This window comes from Adiantum capillus-veneris, chromosome 15 (assembly GCF_014529385.1).
Source record: "Adiantum capillus-veneris isolate H3 chromosome 15, ASM1452938v2, whole genome shotgun sequence".
Lineage (NCBI taxonomy): Eukaryota > Viridiplantae > Streptophyta > Polypodiopsida > Polypodiales > Pteridaceae > Adiantum > Adiantum capillus-veneris.
The window spans coordinates 83,038,448-83,061,698 of record NC_140945.1 but is presented as its reverse complement, the minus strand read 5'-3'; the positions used below and the strand labels follow the sequence as shown (position 1 = coordinate 83,061,698).

At 43.6% G+C, this 23,251-nt stretch overlaps 1 protein-coding gene across 3 annotated transcripts in view; it reads right to left on the bottom strand.

Moving 5' to 3' along the window:
- The window catches only part of LOC147440975 (uncharacterized), a 130,451-nt gene that overhangs the window by 89,762 nt on the left and 17,438 nt on the right, over window positions 1–23,251 (bottom strand). For all 3 annotated transcript variants that reach the window (XR_015184296.1, XM_086482760.1, XM_086482761.1), the window contains exons 2-5: window positions 2,494–2,989; window positions 2,264–2,351; window positions 2,006–2,187; window positions 924–1,060 (exon numbers count right to left, since the gene is read on the bottom strand). Coding sequence is in view for 2 of the 3 variants with exons in the window: in XM_086482760.1 (XP_086338886.1) it covers window positions 924–1,060; window positions 2,006–2,187; window positions 2,264–2,351; window positions 2,494–2,989 (903 nt within the window). In the remaining variant the exon portion in view is untranslated. The remainder of the gene's footprint in view (window positions 1–923; window positions 1,061–2,005; window positions 2,188–2,263; window positions 2,352–2,493; window positions 2,990–23,251) is intronic.

The following is a 23,251-nucleotide window of genomic DNA, read 5'->3' as shown; positions in this document are numbered from 1 at the left end:
TGACTAGATACTGATACTAGTCCATCAAACGTTCAGAGAGGATGAGACAGCCAGATGCGGCCAGGACTACATGAGAGGTTTACCACAAACAAGTGCTTTCTGGAGAATTGTCCATCAAGACAAGTTACCTTTTTCTCTGCTTTCATCCCCATAGATAACATAGACGGGGTTGATATGCGAGAAGGAACCTAAAAACACGCCTTTCCAGTGTGTAGGATTGGAGGATAAGGTTCTTTCTACACATTTCTCTTCTGAGGAGTTCCTTTTCGAGTTCTAAGTCTCAACAGGTGATGCTTTTCATGTTTATATTGTTTAATCTAAAAGTATTTGTTTGCAGGTGTTCTCCCCTTGCACTAAGGAGTAGGAGCAAAAGAAGACAAGTGCCCCTGAATGGGAAAAGCGCTCTGTGGACATAGAGTCAAATCAGTTTAAAGGGTTATACCCGGTTCTCTAAATGTGCCATCATCGCCAAAGCAGTATTGCTGCTGCTCCTTGAGCATGAAGCTCCCTGAAATCTTGCGCCTCTTGCAAATGTATGTTGTTTTATGAAGATCATGAAAAAGTTTCAACACAAGCACCAACCATTGAGGACAATGCATACATCAGTCCAGCTACATATCATCAAAAACATTTCGGTTTTTAAAGATAATATTGAGACATTGCACAAGCAAAATTGGCAAGGAGCTACAATGGACTGTAGGCTGTGCAGAAAAAATGGAGGTTCCAAAAAAATACACCAATTCCTCACCTTCTGCTCGGTAAACTCAAACGTTGAGAACAAAAGGACAAGGATGCCCCAAGTAACATTTCACCTCGATGAGTTTGACTTCTAGCTATAATAGCATACTCATTAAAATTATATGTACCCAAGCTTCCTAGATACGTCCTCACTCATAAAAGACTGTTTTGAAGGAGAATAGAACCTGCCAGAGGGAGATGTTCGAAGAGCTCTTACAGGAGCCCTTTCAGGTTTTTGCAACATTCGGAATGGTTTGCTTTGTCCACTTCTTACACATGTGACAGCAAGGACGTTCACAAATCCACCACCTTTCCCCTTTATCTGCAACAAAATAAATGAATCAACTCTCAAACATCCCTTGGGAAATTAAAGACTTGCTTGCATAAAACAGATGAAAGTCCTTTTTCAAAGCCATCAAAGACTAATTGCACAATAAGCTTTGGAATATGTGCTCGTCTATAGCCAAGTGTCACAAATAAAATGTCAAAACCAGTCTCAGCTTCCTACAAAAAGCTCTTCATACTTTAAGAGCAAGATTTCTAAAAGGCACTACAAATTACTTTCGTTTGTTCTTTTTTTCTGTTTTTAAAAGTGGTATTGGCTATGAAAACTACAAAATTTCAAGGAAAAAAGACCTTGAAGGGTAAGTTGACACATAAACTTATCCTTCTATGCTGCTAATCTGACTGCTTTCGATTGATTTTGTACCCAACCATGTATTGCAAATTTAGCTGTTTAGGGTAAAATCCACCTACAGCAGCGACAAGAAATGACTTGCTTTTTGGCTGCATGCAGCAAAAGAAATTTACCATCTCACCGGGTCAGAATATTGCTCTTTTTGCATTCTGATGTGGGATAATGCAGATACAACCCCAGCTAGTTTCATTAAGGAAATTTGCTGTGCAATCAAGAAAGTCAAAACACCTGGCACTATTGACAGAAAAAGAAGGCATTCCTTGAAAGATAACTCGCACGCACACAATTAAGGTCGAAATTTTTGCATAACAACAACATACTTTCAACCAAAATTCATCTTTAGGAAAAAAATGTAAAATTCAAGGTAATGTACGGCATGTATAAATGCAAATTGTTTGTCTACAAGGATTTGGGTTGTAGCAATTAAAAAAAAATATCCCTGTTCAACATTCTAAACATAAACAAAAAAAGAAACGACCTGGAGTCCAGACATTGACAGAGTACCTAGATGGCACAATGGAATTAACCTGAATACGATTGTAATAATAAGCTCAACAACAGTTTATATACCTCTGTGTAGGAGAAGGAGACAAGCCGAGAGTTACCAAGCCAACGTAAGCCACGCACTGAACTGCTGTGAATTAGGAATGAACTTGTTATGGAATTAGACATAGCATCAACAAGCTCTATAGTCCCACCTTGAGTGGCTAAAGCAACCAAGGGCACTGAAGCCGCCGGCCCATTGCCACCGCCTGTAGAGACAAACCAAAAGATAAGCTGTTCCGCCGTTTGTGTTGCCCAACATCCAAAGCTATCCCTATTTTTTACCTGGTGAAATGGCCAACATGGAAGGCACCGGAACAGCCAACGTAGTGATTGATGATGGTAAAAGGCTCAATTGACCCGTCAGCATTAGCTGGTGACAAACACAACAGCTTAGAGAAATTACCCTAGCTTAACATCGAATAAAGAAAGTATTTACTAGATTATATTTTGAAACCATAGGAAATGTGAGGGAAAGCCAAAACCAAAATCATTGATTCTTTTCATTGCCTTACCTTGAAAGTTAGAGCGGAAGAGTTTGAATCAATCTTTGCTGGAAACATTTCTTGGCTACCCATCTCACCATCTCTGTTTTCACCACTTCTCAAAGATGGGCAGCTTTCAATCGTTGCCTTCATATGCATGCTTTGCAAAGAACTCTCATTAACACAGCCAGACAGGACAGACCAATGCCATAGTCTCCCATCATCCGAGAGCGACAAAATCCTTGTCTCACAAAAAGAATCGATCTCATTCTTTAATTTTGAATCAACATGGCTATTTTTTCTAGCACCTTGAGTGGTAGTTGCGACTAAAGGTACAGAACCAGGCTCCGATGATGCCAGCAATTGTACTGATGAAGAAGAGGAGTCCTTTGTGTTGCTTCCAGAACTTTTAAAAAGTATCTGAAATGAGCAATTCACAACACAGAGGACTGCAGGGGCAGGCACAGATGTCCCCGACGCAGGTAGCAGTACATCCGTGAAGCAAAGTGAATAAACCTGTTGAATTCTGCAAATTTTTGAAGTAAGAATTTGCTCAAGGTACAACAAAGGTTTCAACAACAAACCCCACCCGCCCCCCCGCCTTCAAGGCAGGCAACAAGGGGAAAAAAAAGAAAAAACAAAACGCAAAACACTTTAAGAGGCAGCAGTACTGAGAGGTTTCAAGATTTTCATAGAAATGAACTAGTGACGCTTATGAGCAGAACGCATTCTTGGTCAGCACATTCCACCTTCATGCACCTTAGATTGAAGTATGAAACTCCATCATGGAATTTATGTAGCACTCCATTTTTTGCATTTGACCCTTCTACTATTCTATATCTAACAAAAATATCTTTCTATTACAAATACCTCAAGGCTTTAAGACCCAAACATAAAGCGCAAAGGTAAGACAATACAAAAAAAGCTTGTAACCAAAATACAAAAGACAATTCTAGGCCCAAGCCACGTAGAGGACACTCTAAAAAGATATAGTCAATGACTGCTTTACTCCTAACAAACCTCCCACTCCAAAGGAGCCTTCCAGACAGACCTCTGCCTTCTTTTTCCTTCCTTTCCATGTGCTTAGCTTTCAAAATATCCGTTAGGACTCAGACTCTGAACCTCGGTCCTCCATCATGCTTTCCTCTGCAAAAGTTTACATGATATAAGCCAATCGACATATTTGTCCAGTCGTACTTAAATGGGTCATTGTCCGCTATCTAGGCATGGGCGCCATATTGGATGATCATCCCAAATCTTTTCAAGAGTCTTACGCTTTCCTACCTTACACCCAACTAGGCCCGAACAAACCCTACTATACATGACCACCCAGTATGCACATAACATTTTATCCTGGTCCACAGTGCACACACTCTTAAGCTCCAGTCAAAATTTAAAATAAATACCTCTTGTTGTGCTAAATCATCCATAGCTAAGGAATCATAAGCCTTTACAAATTATCAGAATAGATGGACCCATAAGTGAGAGGAAATATTCAACATGCATCATCCGAAGAATGACTAGGATATCATGGATGGAAATATTAAGTGAAGAAATATTCAAGATGCATCATCCGAAGAAATGAAATAAAATGTTATATTAATGTCTTCTATAGGCCAAAATGACCTGTGAGACCAAAGAGTTACATCATGGTGAAAGATACAAGGTTTGGATAAAAGAAAGAAAAGAACTACTAGAGTTGTAAAAGGTGGGTATCAAGGGCCTGAGCGGTACATAGGCATAAGGTGGTGGTGTATCTCAGAGAACAGATAAAAAAGGGTGGATGTGTGTGTATCAAAATCTGGAGATGGCTCACATTGGTTAGTGCATGATCATGTCGATGTCCTCCATGGTGAGAGTTTGCACAAGGCGTCTTCCATGTCTATGTTAGAGTTTAGGCATCTCTCTGGATTCGTCCAATCGGTCCCGGTTTCTCCTAGGGACAGGTGTTAGGGAGTGGGGGTTGTTTTGTGGCTGTGTCCAGCCAGTGTGAGGTTGCTTTCTCATGTCGGGTTGTGTCTAGCCATGTTTAGCTCAGGTATTGGCTCAGTTCCATAGCCATATAGGCTCCTCGTGCCAAAGGGTACATTTTTCCCTTGCAGTCTAGTGGCTTCCCAGGGCCCTTAGGGCCAGTAGCCTCTTCCTCTTCCTTTTTTCCCATTTATGAGATTTATTATAGGCCGTGGGGGATAAGGGATGGGTCCGGCAGTTTTGTTTTTCCCCTATATAAGTGTATGCAGATCAGCCCCAGTAGGGGGGCACCCAGGAGTGGGCAGCCATTTGAGGCCAGCAACCAGTAGGCAATAGGGAAGCAGTTTAGTGTTTTTGGGCAGCTCCTCAGTCAGCGTTTTTGGGCAGCCCACCGCAAGCAGAAGATGGGAGGATGTGCAGCAGGAGGGGCAGCCAATCAAGCACTCTATTGCCCTTCCACAACTGTTGCAGTCTTTTCCCATCCACCCGGAGCGGCAGCGCTAGATCCTGTGATCTTAGGGCATTCCTACCTTTGCTAAGAGGAGATCTATACTTGCCGTCGTCGTGCTTGCTGAGTGGTTTCCCAATTGTTGCGAGAGGTCTCGTGTCAGGAGCAACTTGCAGTGTCAGTAGTAGTCGCAGTTGTGTCTACCTCAAGTCTATCCATTGGGCATGTCAAATCTATGCTGGACCACCCTTGGTCACTTGTATGAGCAGCTTGTTATCAGCACAGAGAGCCTTTCCCAGATCTCTCTCTCTCTCTCTCTCTCTCTCTCTCTCTCTCTCTCTCTCTCTCTCTCTCTCTCTCTCTCTCTCTCTACTGCTACTACTACTGCTACACCCACGTAGTTTTAGATTGTAGTAGTAGTAGTAGTATTTTGTTCCACTTCTAGTTCTTTTCTAGTTCTTTTGTACCCAGACATGGTATTAGATTCACTATTTTGTAACTGATTGGTCTCATAGGTCATTTTGGCCTTTTGAAGACGTTAATATAACATTTCATTTCATTTCTCTCTCTCTCTCTCTCTCTCTGATACTGTGGTGGCTTCGGCTATGCTTTATGGGGTCCAGATTTGGGGACCATCTGTGGATCAGGATAATTGGAAGTCAATGGAGAGACCTTTGGTATCTATGATTTCCCGAATGATTAAAGCCAAGGCCTCCGTACCACACGCGATTACCCGAGCGGAACTAGCGGCCCCTCCGATAGAAATTGAAGCTCTTACCAGATCAGTGTCCTTTATACATGGTTTGAGGGATACAAATAATTGCCGATATACTAGACTGGCCCTTGAATCCTCTCGACAATTAGCAATGAAAGGGGATACATCATGCTGGTATGCGCAACTGTCCTCGTGGTTTCAGAGACACGGGTTCAGTATGGAAAGATTACCCCCCTTCCAATACTCTCTTGAGGCTCCATCACTGGCAATTACACGAACGGAGATTAATAAAATCATCCGACAGGATTTTATACAGTTGGATACTAAGAGGACATGGGTAGACCCTACACAAGAATTGGGCACGAAGATGGCCGACTACAAAGAAAACTTCCTACAACTATCTGAAGATGGATTTGTGATTCGCCCGAGTTACATGGATACCCACCTGTCTCATGGTTTGAGATGTGCTATTGGTCAGATTCGTACATCCTCACACCAGTTGGAAATTGAATTTGGCAGATTTAGGGGAATCCCACCTGAGAGCAGAATTTGCAAGTTATGCGGAATGGAGCCGGAGACAGAATTACACTATATGTGCCACTGCACAGTATACTATGAGATACGGGGGCGTTTTCATTGCCTCTTTAAAGAAGGCTTTGGACCTCTAGATAGAATCATGCAATACCAAGATCAAAGATGCTTAGGCTTGTACCTACTGGAACTACATCGGCACAGGGATAATCTAATGAGAAGACAAAGAGCACTACAGCCTCAGAGGTAGATCACAGATTTCTTCGGATCGAGAGAAGCAGGAGTGGAAGGAGAAGCAAGAGGCCAACAGCCAGCACAAAGGAGTACCCACATTCATACCAAAGGCACCCTAATTGACAGAGCGACTGAGCTTAGGAAATCGAGACGACCACGACCAAGATGCAGAAGCACACTTCACCGGAGGAGACTACAACAAAGGATTAGAAGCATTCTAGCAAGACACCTAGAATGCTCCTAAGAAGTTTATTTAATACTTTGTATTTAGTTTTTCACATTTATTTTCACACTTTCACACTTTTCACACTTAGTACTTTAGTACTAAGGTACCCAGACATTGTAACAGATTCACCACTTTTGTACCAACTTGGTCTCATAGGTCATTCTGGCCTTTTGAAGACGTTAATATAACATTTCATCTCTCTCTCTCTCTCTCTCTCTCTCTCTCTCTCTCTCTCTCTCTCTCTCTCTCTCTCTCTCTCAGAGATGGATCACAAATTTCTTTAGAGCACACACTGGACAACCGCAGGAGCTACTCCCACAACAGAGCTCACTTTCGTCTCACACCAGAGGCACATTGATCGACCGAGCGGTTGAGCTAGGGAAATCTAGGCGCCCACAACTGCGGAGGACTACATAGCATCGACGGAGGCTTCATCAGAAGATTCGGAGCACTCTGGCTAGGCATGCACGACGCCCAGTCAGACTACTGACCATGGAGGAGATTGATGAGATCCGCCAACACCCGATGCTAGATCTCCTGTGATTTAGCTATCCCAGCCAGCCGCCCATTTTGCTTAGTTCACATCGACCAGTCTAGGATCCCATAGTATTTTTTGTTTTGTTATGTTGTTATTTTGTTACTCTGACTTTGTATAAGATCCACCACATTGTAACTTTCTGGTCTCATAGGTCACTTTGGCCTTTTGAAGACGTTAATATAACATTTCATTTCATTTCATTTCATATCTCTCTCTCTCTCTCTCTCTCTCTCTCTCTCTCTCTCTCTCTCTCTCTCTCTCTCTCTCTCTCTCTCTCTCATGTCCCGTCTCTTTCGAATTTAGTGATCTCTCTGTTGGGTGTGTAAAGGCTCTCTGCTCTCTCTTTCTGTACATAACTCAAGGTGTGAACACACCCTATGTACTCTAAAAACCATGCATAAGATATACTTTCATTTTCTTAGTGTACTCTCAATCGGTACACGCAAAACCTCTACATTCAAAATCTCTCTCTCTCATGTTCACCGCAAAAGAAACTCAGCGCTACCACTTCCTACAACCAGCGCTACCATCAAACTAGTATCACAGCATAGGTTTGCGCGCTTCCACACACAGAGGAGCCGGCGAAAAAGCAAAACGCTGCCCAAGCGGGTGGCCTTTGGACTAAATCAGCCCAAGCCTTTTCACACAGGATAAGTCACACCTCAATTCACACAAGAAAAATTTCAGCCTCAGCGTTGTTCTTCCACGATAGCAGAATCTGCGTCAAAAATTGCAGATTTTGTGCATAAAACCTTCACATATTTGGGGCTTTTCATGTACAAGTGAAATTTTACTTGGCTGAGTCAATTTCATTGACATTTGTGCACATTCAAACCCGAAAAATCTGGGGCTTTTTGCAAAATTTGCTAAAATTTTGCAAAAATTGCTCGTATTTTGCTTAAGGGATAAGTATGAATGTAATTGGGCCAGACTCATTAGAGAAATTTTGGGGCTTTTGCTGAAATTGTGGATTTCGGTATTTGATGCAAGAATTTTGCCGGTTTTGTTGAAATTTTTGAATTTTGGCAAAATTGATGCGTGTCATACATTTTGGGGACATTGCTAATGCAAAATTTAGTATGGTAAATTGTGGTTTTACCTCCTACTTGAGAGATTGTGGAGAGATTGCAAAGAATTATTGTTGTTTCGTGTATCAGGAATCAATACACATTCTTATGTATGAAGTACATGCGTCAGGCAACTCTCATCGAGTTATTATATTGTTGAATATTCATGTTGCAGCTGTTCTAGAGATCATTTGGAGATCTGGGACTGTTGCAAATGCATTTTTGGTGATATTGTTGAAGTGGGAGTCACTCGCTACCATTGTATGCATGTTTTGTATGCTGAAATTTCAGCTTCTCTACTAAAAATTATCACTTTTGGTACTGTACATGTATTTGGCACAATGGTAGTGATCCTTACTCTCTAAGTTGCTCGAAAATTTGGAAGTCCTTGGCTGAATATTTGGCTGGTTATATGCCGTCGTAAATTATAGCATTTGTTTCTTCTAATGCTTCCAGTAGAGGTGATAGTAAATCCCTCCTTGAAATCAAGAGGTAGGATGGCACTGGCTTTGATCTATGGAAGGACAGAATGGAAGGCATTTAGTTTCTCAAAGATTGCGATGATGCGCTCTTGGAAACTAACCCTGTAACCATGCCAAATGAGGATTGGGCTAGACTCAATAAGAAGGCCATTGCATACATTAAAATGGTTATCTGATGATGTACTTACAGACATTTAGCGTCTTGATACGGCTTATGCTATATAGAATAAGCTAAAAGACACTTATGAAAATACAACTCCTGTGAATCAAGTGCATCTTATGCGTAAACTTGTAAACAAAGAGTTCGAAGCCAGCATCCGAGCATTTGAGTGCTTTCACAGGGATTTTGAGTCAGTTGGTGGATTTGGGTCTGCCAGACTTTAATGATAAATTGAAGGCTATTTTCTTGTTGATGACTTTACCTAATAGCTGGGACTCTTTGGTTGTTTCACTTAGCAACAACCCTGCTTTAACCTTTGACGGTGTTCGAGGCTCTATCCTGAATGAAGAGATCAGGAGGAAGTCTAGTGGTGAAAGAAGTGGCTCAACTTATCAAGTTAGAGGTAGATCCGAAAAGAGGGGGAATGCAGCCAATAAAGGCAAAAGCAGGAGTAGAAGCAAGGAAAAACAACAGGATGTGACTTGTTATCAATGTGGGCGCAAAGGACACAAAAATCCCAATTGTTGATACTACAAGAAAGAAAGAAAGAAACAGCAGGGAAAGAAAACAAAGGATGATAAGAAAGATGATGATAGCTCTTCCTCAAAAGAAGTTGCTAAAGAAAATGTAGTATCTAGTGTGGTCATTGAAGAACTTCCGGACACTAAAGAAGTGCTTGTTGTGGCCTCATGCATTAATGGAGATGTTATGGCAGCAGCAGGTGATATGTACATCACCAAAAGGGAAGTGATTGATGCTTTACTTTCAGCTCATGATGGGCTGTCTCAATCTTGGATAGTGGACAACGGTGCCTCTTTTCATGTTACTCCCTCTTTGGAGCCATTTTCTTCATACACTTGGTTGCCTAGGCAAGGTCTACTTGGGTAACAACTATGCATGAGGTTAAAGCATTTCTAAAAAGTGAACCAATGCGGGACATCTTTCCAACCAACCATAGTACTCATCCTACTAATCTCACTAAATGACAGTGGGACTCGGCTCTAAGCACTAGAATCAAGTACTCCACCTCCCTGCACGTCTTGGATCTCAAAGGAAAGCTCCAAGGCAATAGATACAAACCAAATTCAATGTGTAAATGATGCAAACATATGCTAACTCGGCATATGGACCCTAAATTGAAGCAAAAATGGGGAAGATCCAAGTGCATACAAGGAGCCCAAATTTGCAATTTTTGGGCTCCGATAAGTGATATTGATATGGCATAGGCATCTAGCCTCGGAACTCACCAATTGTTTGCAGTAAGTGCCCTTTGGGCTCCAAATGATTACAAGCAAAAATCAGATATAAGAGCTGGTTTTGCAGGATGTACGATATGTCCCTGGCATTAAGAAAAGTTTGTTATCTATTGGGCAGTCGGATGCGAAAGGTTATTTCACTACTTTTGGTGGTGGATCTTGGAAAGTACACAAGGGTTCTATGCTGATTGTAAAAGACAGCAAGAAGGGAACTTCATATTATTTATATTGCAAAGCATTGCCCGGCAAGTTTTTGGTTGTAGCGGAAGTCCATTCTCAAATGGAACTTTGGCACAAAAGACTTGGCCATATGAGCCAAAAAGGCCTTCAAGTTCTCTCCTCTTTAGGGAGATTTAATGTAAACGGTCCTGGTCTCAACTTTTGTTATGATTGATATATGGAAAACATGTGAAGTCTTCTTATTACTCTGGTGTCGCTAAGAAGTCTAATGCTCTTGATTTTGTATACTCTAATGTATGAACTATGCATGTGAGTTCATATGGGGGTGCACAATACTTTGCTACTTTCATTGATGATTTTAGTAAAAACCCATGGGTGTATGTGTTAAAGGGAAAAAATGAAGTGTTGGATGCTTTCAAACGGCTTCATGCTTTTGTTACCATGCAAAAAGGGCTTAAGTTGAAAGAAATTAGAATAGATAATGGGTGGGAGTATGTCTCTAATGAGTTCAACAAGTTTTGTGAGATGCATGGCATTAAGAGGGAGTTGATAGCTCCTCATAACCCTGCATCAAATGACGTGGTTGAACGATATAATCGCACACTTTGTGAAAGAGTCAGATGCATGTTGTCAACAGCTAATCTCCCACAAAAGTTTTGGGGAGAGGCTCTTTAAACTACAGTTCATGCATGCAATCGCTCTCCAAATCATGCTTTGAAGAATGGTATTCCTGAAGAGGTTTAGTCTCACAAACCTGCTTCATACGACCATTTGCGTGTCTTTGGCTGAGGCCTTTGTGCATGTACCTGTAGAACTACGGACCAAACTTGACATGAAATCCATCAAGGGCATCTTCATGGGATATGGACATGAGGGAGAGATGGCTATAAAATTTGGTTATCTCCAAACAGGAAGAGAGTACGCAGCCGAGATGTAGTGTTTAATGAGGCAAAGTTGCTAAATAATGCTACACAAAGTGATCTTGACAAAAAGGGTCAAATTTCAGCATGAACAACCAGCCACTAATCAACCATTAGCTGAAGATTTTGTTCCTATTGATGTTGAAATGAGCACTAACTCAATGTGTGAACACACCCTATGTACTCTAAAAACCATACATAAGATATACTTCAATTTTTTAGTGTACTCTAGTCTCTCAATTGTTACACACAACACCTCTGCGTTGGAAACCTCTCTCTCTCTCTCTCTCTCTCTCTCTCTCTCTCTCTCTCTCTCTCTCTCTCTCTCTCTCTCTCTCTGTGCAAAAGAAACTCAACGCTACTACCTGCTACAGCCAACGCTACCATCACTCTCTTCTCCACAGGTGTGCCTTGTTCATGTATGTGGCATTGCAAGCGTTCTAGATCAGAGCCGAGGTGTCACCGGATTACGAGCCAATTCTTGTCTTCATTGCATCTTCCGTTGCCACCATTGACATGGTATAAGAGTCCTTGGTGACACCACCACCTTGGATGCTCGCATTCCGCTGATCCGGTGCCATTTTGGACTTGATTGAGAAAGAAGAAGCTTGCTGTGTTTCCCTGTTTTTTCTCCAGTTTGAGCTAATTTGGATATGCGGAGGCCTTGAATCCTTGTCTACAACTTCCCCGCCTTTATCCTTGTCTCTTCACCGAGGGGAACCGGATGGACGTTTCACGATGTGTAGCAATGCTCGATTGCCTTGGTTTCCTCCGATGGAATATCTTGTTGTGCCTTCCCGCAAGGGGAGCAAGCATGTGGTTGTATCCAGAGGAAGAGCTATTCATTTCCAGCTTCTACAGAGGGAAGTGTTTGGACAGCAGTAGGATCTTCTTCAACACTTATGGAGCAAGTTTCTATGCCTGTGTTTTCTTCGAGGAGATGGATTGAGAGATTTGTTATGCCTTTTGCAAATGCACGTCTTTCTTGGAATTGTCGACGGAACTACCTATCTGATGGGTAGCAAGTTGATGATTCAGTTTCACTTTTGTACCAAATTGTGGATTATAGTGCATGTGTTGGACTTGGCTTTGACAGGCAAAGGGTAGCACCACTTCTTGCTCCATCATTCAGCTTCACATTGGATGAGGTTTAGGGGTGGAGCATGTGGTGCAAGGTGCTTAGCCAACAATGACAACCGTTCGAGGAGTTTTTGTTAGAGCATGGATTTCTCCTATGTCCATGTTCTCTCCTTCCCCGGTGGTAGTGTGGCCCTACAGATTTGGTCATTCCTTTGTTGTCCTCTTGTGAGGTTGTCAGTACCTACTACCAATTGTTGGACAGGTTTACAATCTCTTGTGAGCTTATCAGGACCAGTTATGGGACAAGTTTGCAACCTTTTATGGACGGTTTTCTTGGTGTTCAACAATAGACTTGTCGCAATCCTTTGGATGATAGGTTTGCACGTAGTGTCGACAATTAGTGGGGACATCTAGTTCCTACTCCCGCAGTCAGCAACATTTGGATGCTTTTCCATACATCCCTTTGAAGAACTCCAACCTTGGGGGCAATCCTTCGCGTGGAGATTTAGTCACGACTGGCAAGTATAGCAGGTTCTTCCATTACAGGTTTTACCTAGCTTTTTGGCATGTTACAGATCAGCCCCAGCATTCTTCACGGGCTTGTTCCTCGAACCGGTTTCTTTACTCAATCTTTGAGTATTGGTGTAATGTTGTGTATTGGATATTGATTGCACAATTCATTTGTGGATATGTTCTCTTTAGCATAAGTGGAAGGGACAGTTTTGATGAAGATTTAAGGAAGCAAGTTACAACAGTTGAAGTACATGTGCTCTTCTAACTCTGTATGCAGTCTAGCATATTGTATTCAATTGTACCTCCACGTTTGATCTTGGCAGACATACTCAGGGAGTTTGCTTGAGTAGCTAGGTTCTTTTTTTGGACCCCGACGACTTCTTTGGCAAACATGATCCTCAGGTGACGACCTTTTAGGTCTTCCTATTCTTATCAGTCTGAGTTTACCGATGGTGTGATTCTCTTTGAGTCTCGAGTTCCTTGAGCTTCAAGGTTTGCTATTCAATACAAAGGAAGCTCTCGGCTTTAGCTCTGGAGCTTTCAATGAGCGTTTGCGCTCTTCCGACGTGGGGTTGAATCAGTTTGTTACCTCAAAATGATACTTCTCTTTCAAAGGGGGGCTTCTAGGTTATTATCTTCAATCGACTTCCGGTGCTCCATTCAGTGGAGTACCATGCACAGTGTCTTTTAGTCCTTGGCCTCCTTGTCCATTTCTTGTGCCTTTGGATGGTGTGCTTCAGCCCACAGTGCACTGAGTATCTTAACGGATGTTCCTCTTTAGCCATTTCGGTGGTTGCTTTGTCTTTCGGATTTGTGGTGTGACGGTTGCTCTTCTTAGAGCACTCCAACAGTAGTTCCTATGCCTTGTCTTCCATATTGATCCCTTGAGACTGTACAATTCAAGACACACCTACTTTCCTTATCCTTAAACTGGCATGTTATTTCATACAGGTTGATAGTGGTCCTTCTTGAACTAAGAACCACTTACAATTAGCCATGGCATTCTTTGCAGCTGGGGAGATGGTCTTCTCGATCCTCCCAGATTTGTTCCACAAGTATATTTTCTTTCAAATTCACCTACCTAGGGTGATCCAATTACAAAGGTAGAGATTGTTGGAGAGTTATAGCAGTTATCCACGGTTCAGGCGCTCTCCCTTCTTAGGGGGATGTGGAGCCATCTTAAGAGTAGGTTTGTACAGACTACTCCCTTTCAGCTCTAATGGTTCCATGTGAATCAGACAGGATTGACAGTGCATTTCTATAGCACCTTGTTCTTCTCTTAAAGAGCTTGGGTGCAGGGTCTCTTGATCTTGTTGTATTAGCTACACTCTCAATATTGGAGTGTGTTTCTTTCTGCTGGATGTTTGTTCTCAATTCACTCTGAAAGTGGGATAATACTTTCTCGAGAAATGTTTCAGACAGATGAAGATCCGAATTCCGATAAGGTTCCTTCAGATACCCTTTGCAGTTCATCATTGTATGTGGTGGTTGGTGTAGTTAATTGGTTCTTCGGACAGTTGATTTCTCAATAGCCTCGATCGTCCCATTCTTTGGACTTCCCGTAGTAGCTTGGAGATTCTGGCACGTGGTATATGATTGGAGGTGCAAGTTTCTGACTCTTTCCTCGAGGATGGAGCACTTTAGAGTTGGAAAATCATTTGGATACCAGCAGTTTATGCCTTTATCCTCAAATTTGATGCATTCTCTTGGAGCGATTAGCAACAGTACCTTCAATGCTGCTTGTGCAACTTCTGGTCCCAAAAGGTGACGCCCAAAGCTGCCAGCGTTTTTCACAGAAATCCGTGCACCTGCCACGTCAACAATCGTCAACGTAAAACGCGGAAATCCGTACAGTATGCCACATCAGCAACGCAATCACGCGCGTCCGTACAGCTGCCACATCATCAGGTCTTCACGTAGGAAAGTGAGTGTGTGTTGTGTGTGCACGATCTGCTTTATTTAATCTCTTTAGGTCCCTTGGGTCCTATCAAACGGGGTCCCATAAGTTGATGGGAACTTCTCTTTGAAAAAGAGGCCACTTGGCAAGACTTTGCAAGTTGGTAAAAATTCTTGTGCTGCTACTTCTTAGGGTTTAGGCCCCTCGATCGAGATCTGCAAGTTGGCTCCGGTCTTCAATGGCTTGCCACGTCAACAGTTTGAGACATCCCTCCTTTCTTGAAAGAAGAGTACGTCCACGATTACCGTATATCTGAAAAACAACTGAAGTTAACTCAAAAATTTGGTCATTTCGAGGGACAATCAGTTTTCTCATTCTAGATTAGAGCTCTTGATATCATGGGTCGTTGACTTCCCAAAGAATCTCATCTAATAAGGAGTATATTCTCATTCCAGATCGGAGCTCTTAATATTCCGGCGCAGTAAAATTAGCCATCACACCTAGACCACGTTGATCTCTAACGGGTGTCTTGATGCACTAAAATTACCTACCCAAGCAATCTCATCCAATTAGGAATATTCCGTGGTTGGCACATCACAAAGCAAGACAAATGATCACATATGCATGTTTCAGGACATGGAACAAAAAGCCGTCGATGAACACTCCCCCTACAAATAACCATCCAAGTCTGGGCCATGAGCTGTTCAACAACTCCCTCATCACTCCTCCCACAAATAACCTAAACAGGGACAAGCCATGAGATATAGAGACCTTTTACAACCAAACGCTCCCCATACCGCAGACTGCATCACTTGGAGGTGCTGAGAGCAACCACTGCTCAGACTTCTTAATACTCCCCCCCCCGTAAATAACCATTCACGTCCAGGCCATGAGTAACAACAACAATACTCCCCTCGTAAATTCAATAGTCCGGGCTATGAGTAAAAATGGCACTTTCAAACATTCAATACTCCCCTTGTAAGTAACCACAAGGGTCCGGGCCATGAGTACGTGCAAGCATTCTCGAACATTATTTCTTAGTACTCCATCCGGGAGTATCCCTACGCGCACCCAATGCGCGATGGAGTAAGGGTAGAAGTGGCTAATAAGTCCGGGGTCAGGACACGAAGATATCCTGTAGAAGTTAGAAGCCACAGCTTGCTCCGGCTGCTCTTTGGTAGGACCGGTATACTTTCAAAACAGCACAAGCTTGAAGCTTTGATACCACTGAAACGGGACCGGGGGTCCGGGCCATGAGTACGTGCAAGCATTCTCGAACATTATTTCTTAGTACTCCATCCGGGAGTATCCCTACGCGCACCCAATGCGCGATGGAGTAAGGGTAGAAGTGGCTAATAAGTCCGGGGTCAGGACACGAAGATATCCTGTAGAAGTTAGAAGCCACAGCTTGCTCCGGCTGCTCTTTGGTAGGACCGGTATACTTTCAAAACAGCACAAGCTTGAAGCTCTGATACCACTGAAACGGGACCGGCACCACGTGCCAACAGAAAAGAACAGATTGAACAACTTTAAGCACTTCAAATAACAACTGAACTGAAAGAGACACATGACACACGAGACGGGAGTGGCGGAGTTCCACCCCGAGAGAGCACTTGCCCCAAACCTTGGTGTTGGTTTGTGGCCTTTGGCATAAACATCGACAGCTAGGGTGTGTCACGAGGACGTGGCAACTGTTAACTATGTCAGGAGGACGTGGCAACTGCTAACTTTAGTTGTTGGTTTCTTTCCAATGATTTTTGTTTTATTTTTTAGACCCTCTTTTTATGGTCAGACATTGTATGGCCAATGTGAACGGTAGTTTCACCCGCAGACGGGAAGTTGGTTGACACTTGAATTTGTATGGTAAGAGGATGTCTAGGCCCAGTCCCAGGTCATGTATGTCCCCCCGTCGCACTTAGCAAGTTGGTGGATACTAGGAAGTGAACCCAATAACGGCATAAAGTCAAGGTGGGATCACCAACAGAAAGTATTCGACAGTTGGGCCACATTGCACTTTTTGTGCTTGTAAGGAGTCAAGACATTGGCATTGGGATTACACCCAATCACCAAGACCCCTAGAAGGCACTATGAGAGAGACGAGAAGGTCGTCTTCAAGGGGAGGAGCACATCAAACTGCATTGCATCTAGTGTTTCTTTCTCAAGCATTGCATCTAGGTCTTCATCAAATAAAGATATCAAGAAATGCTATGAGTGTATAAAGCTCGGACACTAAGCAAAGGATTGCTCAAAGGTTAAAACACGTAGCAGCAACAACATCCAAAGAGCAGCACCGTAGAAGAGATGAATATGAAGCCAGAAGCCTGCGACTTGGCAGTGAAAGTGGCGACTTGTAGGCAAAATATGGGTGAGCCCCAACCAAGAGTCATCTTGGTGGATAGCTTGGTCCTAGGAGACTCATGTTCGAGGAGAGGCGTCTCTAGCCTTTGTGGCACCATAGCTCAAAGAATCGTTACAACCTGTGTGGTCTGGACTTCGTGTAAATTGAGTTCTTTGCAAGTTACACTTGTTTAGTCCAAAGTCCAAGGGGAGTTCTGTTGGGTTTGTGGCCTTTGGCCTAAACGTCAACAGCTGGCGTAAGAACCATCTCTTGTGCAGTAAGCAGTCCAGTAAGCATGTAAGCATGTGAGGGCACACGGCTTAGCACACGTGGCAGATGAGTTGCACAAGAGTCCAAATGCCATCCCAATCAGCATGGCTTTTCCACACTTTATGGAGCCACTCTTGACCTTTGGAGAGTTGCCCCTTTGACTCTTGGGAAAAGGTACTTGTGACCCTTGAGAGGTGCATCTAGCCACTAGTAAATACTATATAAGTAGCTAGTTTCTTGTACATATTTCCAACTCTCTACACCCTCAATTCAATTCCATTGTATGCATCTTGCTAGTCTATGACTAATCAAGTTAATCATGTTTTGAGTCTACATTCTCTCACTCTCTCTCTCATTACTAGTGTAATTATCAATGCTACCAAAATAAATGCTAGTCTCGTCGATCCGCCCTAGCCCAACACTTGGTGTTGCTAAATGGACTTTTTCTTATTTTCTCGAGTAATTTCTTTTTATTGAAATTAGGATATTTAAAGATGTGCACTTGAACCGTAAGGTTCATTTTGGTGGATAGCTTGGTCCTAGGAGACTCATGTTCGAGGAGAGGCGTCTCTAGCCTTTGTGGCACCATAGCTCAAAGAATCGTTACAACCTGTGTGGTCTGGACTTCGTGTGAATTGAGTTCTTTGTAGTTACACTTGTCTAGTCCAAAGTCCAAGGGGAGTTCTGTTGGGTTTGTGGCCTTTGGCCTAAACGTCAACAGCTGGTGTAAGAACCGTCTCTTGTGCAGTAAGCAGTCCAGTAAGCATATAAGCATGTCAGGGCACACGGCTTAGCACACGTGGCAAATGAGTTGCACAAGAGTCCAAATGCCATCCCAATTAACATAGCTTTTCCACATTTTATGGAGCCACTCTTGACCATTGGAGAGTTGCCCCTTGACTCTTGGAAAAAGGTATCTGTGACCCTTGAGAGGTGCATCTAGCCACTAGCAAATACTATATAAGTAGCTAGTTTCTTGTACACATTTCCAACTCTCTACACCCTCAACTCAATTCCATTGTATACATCTTGCTAGTCTATGACTAATCAAGTTAATCATGTTTTGAGTCTACATTCTCTCACTGTCTCTCCCTCATTACTAGTGTAATTATCAATGCTACCAAGATGAATGCTAGTCTCGTCGATCCACCCTAGCCCAACACTTCGTGTTGCTAAATGGACTTTTTCTTATTTTCTTATTTTCTCGAGTAATTTCTTTTTATTGAAATTAGGATATTTAAAGATGTGCACTTGAACCGTAAGGTTAGGAACTGTAGATCTACTGGAATTATTAAAAGCCATTAGGAACGGAAAACTCTGATGCGTCATAAGATGGGTGACATTAAGCATCGCGAAGGGGTTTTACCGTTAGTTCGGTAGGAGAGACCGGAAAACGAGTATTCCTGATGATCACGTGATGGGGTGACGGGAGCATCAGAAAAGGGAATATCTCGTTGGTCTGACAGGAAATCCGAACGGAAAGAGGAAAACGCGTAAAGACGCAAGCACAAGAATAAAGATGGGTTCTGAGGAGCTTTTCTTAAAAAAGCGAAATATTTTAACAAGTTTTCCGGGAAGAACGGACGCTTTCCCGTGAGTAATCTATGTCTACATTTCAATTGTGTGTGTGGTTGCATCCAAGGACGCCTGGGAAGTGCTGTGAAAAGCATTGTTTTCAACTTATAAGGTTTTATTGAGTTTTTGGGCAGGTTCAGACCAATTTTAAAATATGCCGGCTACCCACTTAATAAAAGTGGGCAGCCACCTAGAAAATAAAGCAACCAAACCAGCCAGCAAATTCTCTCTCCCTAATTCGCGTAGAACAGCAAAAAAAAAAAAAAAAACCGCCACGATCTCTACGTGGGCAGCCTCCGCTCAGCTATTCTTACCGTGGCCAAGGAGCTATAAAAGCATCCCATGCCCTCACTCAGAGGAAGGAATTGCCAGCGCCAGCAAGAGAAGACTCTGCCGCCAGAAGACACAAGAGATCGCATGTCTACGAAGCACGGACGTCGCTTCTCCCGCGCAAAAGCGACAAGTATCTATTGTGGATTCGCCATACGAATTGTTGTCCCGTGTTTGTATGTGTGTTTGCAGGTACTTCATCGTGAAGGAGAAGCGGGAAGGCTTCGGCCTATGCTTGGGAATTCCGGGGACGAAATTCGGAAATTGTCTACGGAGTCTCAACTCCGAGTACAGACGGAAAAAGGATTGAGAGCTCGCCTCTCGGATTTCCCTTACGGGAAGGAACGACCATCGAGTCAGAGAATTAGAACGGAGGGGTTTTTTCCAATTCTTGTGCTTGTAAAAAGATTCTCCATAATAAAGGATTCTCTCTAAGGGGGGGGACCAGCCCATCTTCTAGTCCCAAATACTGTGTCAAACTTGTCTTTCAACTCAGTTTCGTTGAAAGATTATTTATTTCATCTTGTTGATTATTCGTGTGCACTCCCGTTTGTGACAGTGGTATCAAAGCTCGGATTCCTCTCTCTCTCTCTCTGCAAAGAAGGACGATTCCGAGAAGGAATGGGAAGAACCATGACAAGCCACGGAAGAACCGCTGACGACGAACTTCAGCAAGTGCAAGCCCAACTCGCGGAATTGAAACAACTCATTTCGTTGCCAGTTGTCCAAAAGGCTTTGGACGGAATCAAGAAGCCGCAAGGAACGGATGCCGATGGGCGTCAGGAAAATCCTATAAATGGAAGTAACCCGTAGGTGGATGATGCGGAAAGAGGTGCCGAAACGCAAAAGGGATCTCCGGATCAGGACAAACGGCCTTCCAAGAGCAAGGGCCAGGAAAAAGAACTTTCTCTGCTTAACGAAAGCAAGGATATCTCTCTCTCTTCTCCATCATACTCTCCTCACTATACTACTACATGTACTCCTCATACAGTATCTAAATCTTCTCCCAAGAAGAAAACTCCTACTACTTCCCTACAAACTACTAAAGAGAAGCCCCAATTCAAGAGGGATAACCGCAGACGTCACTGCAAGATGCGGATTTTCAAATCCAGTGACAAGGATGTGAAGTTTGATAACTACACAGGACAGAGGGATATCTCCAAGGCACTGTCTTTCATTAGGCAGTTTGAAGTTGCTTTTGTCAACGGAAACTTCACTAAAGAATCCAAGTTGCGTCATGTTGGGATGCATCTCAAGGAGACTGCAAGCAACTGGTGGCTAGCCAAAATTCTGGAAGGTACTCAAGCCAGAACCTGGGCTCAATTCAACTGGGCTGAATTCTATGAACAATTTCTTCCACCTCATTTCGAGAAGGACATTCGGAAGGAATGGGACCGGCTCGCCCACAAGGAACAAGAGAAAGGCACGGCTTATGTTGACAGTCGGTTCTTTTGAAAGTTACACCTTTTATGAAGATTTCCAACCAGGAAAAGATGCGAAAGTTTGAAGCAGGTCTTCAACCACCGCTTCAGAAGAGCATGAGGGTGTACCTACATGACACCCTTCAGAGGATAATGGAGTCGGCAATCATTGCCGAGGATTTACATTCCACTGGTACCCCCATATGGATGGAACATAGAACATACCGTGCAAGGCAAAGAGCGGTCTATGATGACCATGGCAACCAAGGTAAAAAGCGTTCCCCAGAGAACCCGGATGAGCCTAAGAAGCCAGAGGATACCGGAAAACGGCTTAAGTATCTCACGCCGAACCAAGTACAAACCTTCAAAGAACAAGGAAGGTGCTTCTACTGTGGTGAAAAAGGACATGAAGCCCGACTGCTGTTATGTCCCGCTCACAGGAGAGGGGATCTAGTCCAAATAGCGTCGGGATCGGCGTCCAGTGTCCGGGCAGACGTAGTGTGAACCCGACCACTGTGGCTGGCCATTATTATAAAAGGGAGGCCAAGGCCTCATTTACAGTTATCGACCCCACTAGCAGAGTGCCAGTGGTTAGCCCGCGAGGCTAGGAGTGCGCGAGGTCACCTCGAGGAGGTGAGGCCGGGTGGTGGTATGGGACGCCCGGTCTTACAGGTGCACGCTGTCAGGAGTTTTTTGGAGCAAGGGATTGCGCATATGTACATACACATGCATGGTGCATCAAATAAGGAATTGCTCATTTTCCAGAGCCAGGTGGTTACGTGGGGTCCACATGTGTACACGTAGGACAGCATGTACATAGTGCATCGATTTTCACTATCACCAGTACCATTGTGTTTTTTCTATAATAATGAGGAGTTGATAGCGCGTAATACTTCTCGAGGAAGCTATCCGCGGGCCGACGACATGAGATAAGCAGGTGCGTCAGATGGCATCTAGTGGCGTCAGGAGGTCGAATGGGGTTAATAGTTGCACGTGGATAAGTACGGACACAACGTGGGTGTTTTCTTGTGATAATTATGCAGAAAGGTCATCATGAGGACCATCTTTTGGGGCCACTTCACGTGGTGGCGGAATGCATTATTGAAAAAAAGCTGAGTGCCAGATGTGCGGAGGATGCAGCAGGGTGACAACTATGCACTGCGAGGTCAGTTTTTGGCATGTTCGAGGTCCATTTGAGGTCAACTAAAAGGCCAAGGGTGCCCAAGTAATAAAGCTAAGTGTGGGAACTGAAAAAACAGAGAGAAGACCAGAAAAAGAGTGGAGAGAAGAGGAGGAACAGCCGCAACTGTGTTTTGGCTCATTCTAGAGCTTGTTTTGGCCGTAAACTGCTCATCCGAGGTCGGATTTGAGCACTTTGACATTGTAGATTGGGGTTTTGGGCCGTTCCGGACGCGATGGCGCTGTCCATTTTGCCAAATTCCTCACTGTTTTTCTGTTGTTTTGGCTGTGTAAGTTTCTCCTATGAGCAAAGCTTCTGCTCCAATTTGTGATTGTATCTGGCATATTTTACCTATATTGTGTGAGCTATTTGCCCCATTGATGTTGGCCCAAGCTCAATTGTGTCTAAACATCAGAAATTCTCCTCTTTTGAGGTGAGTTTTTTGGGGGTGTGTGTGTGTGTGTCTCCCTCTGTGTGGAGTGGGTAAATGGGTAGTCTCTCTCCTCTCACTCCATAGGTGTGTTCCCTGTCTCGACCAGGTGGGTTGTGTAAGCAGAGTGGTGCCCCATAGTGTGTGTGTGTATCTTCCCAAGAGTGTGTGTCGGGTCATTATAGAGGCGTTCTGTGTGTTTCCATCCCGCTCACAACGCCTGCGTCCTCGGACGCTGGCCCCAGCACGGGGGAGCTGCCGGATGGTGGCTATGGTCGGGTGGTTTGTCCGGCGTGTATCTGTAGGTGGTCCATGTGGTCGGGAGATCCTATCTCCGCGTTCGTTTCATGGTATCAGAGCCGGCTTGGCTACATGAGGGACTGTGTGCACACCTACGGATAGGTTCGAGGCGGATAGTCCTTGTTTCATGCAATTTTTGATGAAATAGTTATTTAATTAATCATTTTTCTTCTCGAGGATGTTTGCAGGTGAAATTTAACAGACTGCTCGCTGATTTTTGATAAAATTCAGTGATTTAAGAGGGGGGAGTGCTGAAAATCAGAGGATTTTTTATTGAATCTACTGGTTTTCGATGAAAATCAGTGTATTTACCTTTAATTTGTTGTTTTTGTATTGAAATTCAGCATATGAAATACTTTTACATCTCTCTGTAAGTCATCTCTGTAAGTCTCTCTGTGCGAAGCATAGAGAGAGAGAGAGAGAGAGAGAGAGAGAGAGAGAGAGAGAGAGAGAGAGAGTACCTCTCTGGACATTCAACGCTAGAGAGAGAGAGAGAGTACCTCTCTGGACATTCAGCGCTGCTGAATTTTTTTCTCTGAAGCGGAGGGAGGAGCCAGCATGTGTTCCGCAGGAGGAGAGGGAGGGCAGCGTGTGTCGTTCGCGTGCCAAACACAAGGGGGCACGAGCTTTTTTTTTCCGCGCGTCTATTCCTCTCTCTCTCTCTGCGTGCGATTTTTTGCAGGTTACGCTGGAAGCTCTACGTTGAGTTTTTTCCTCTACTTAGGA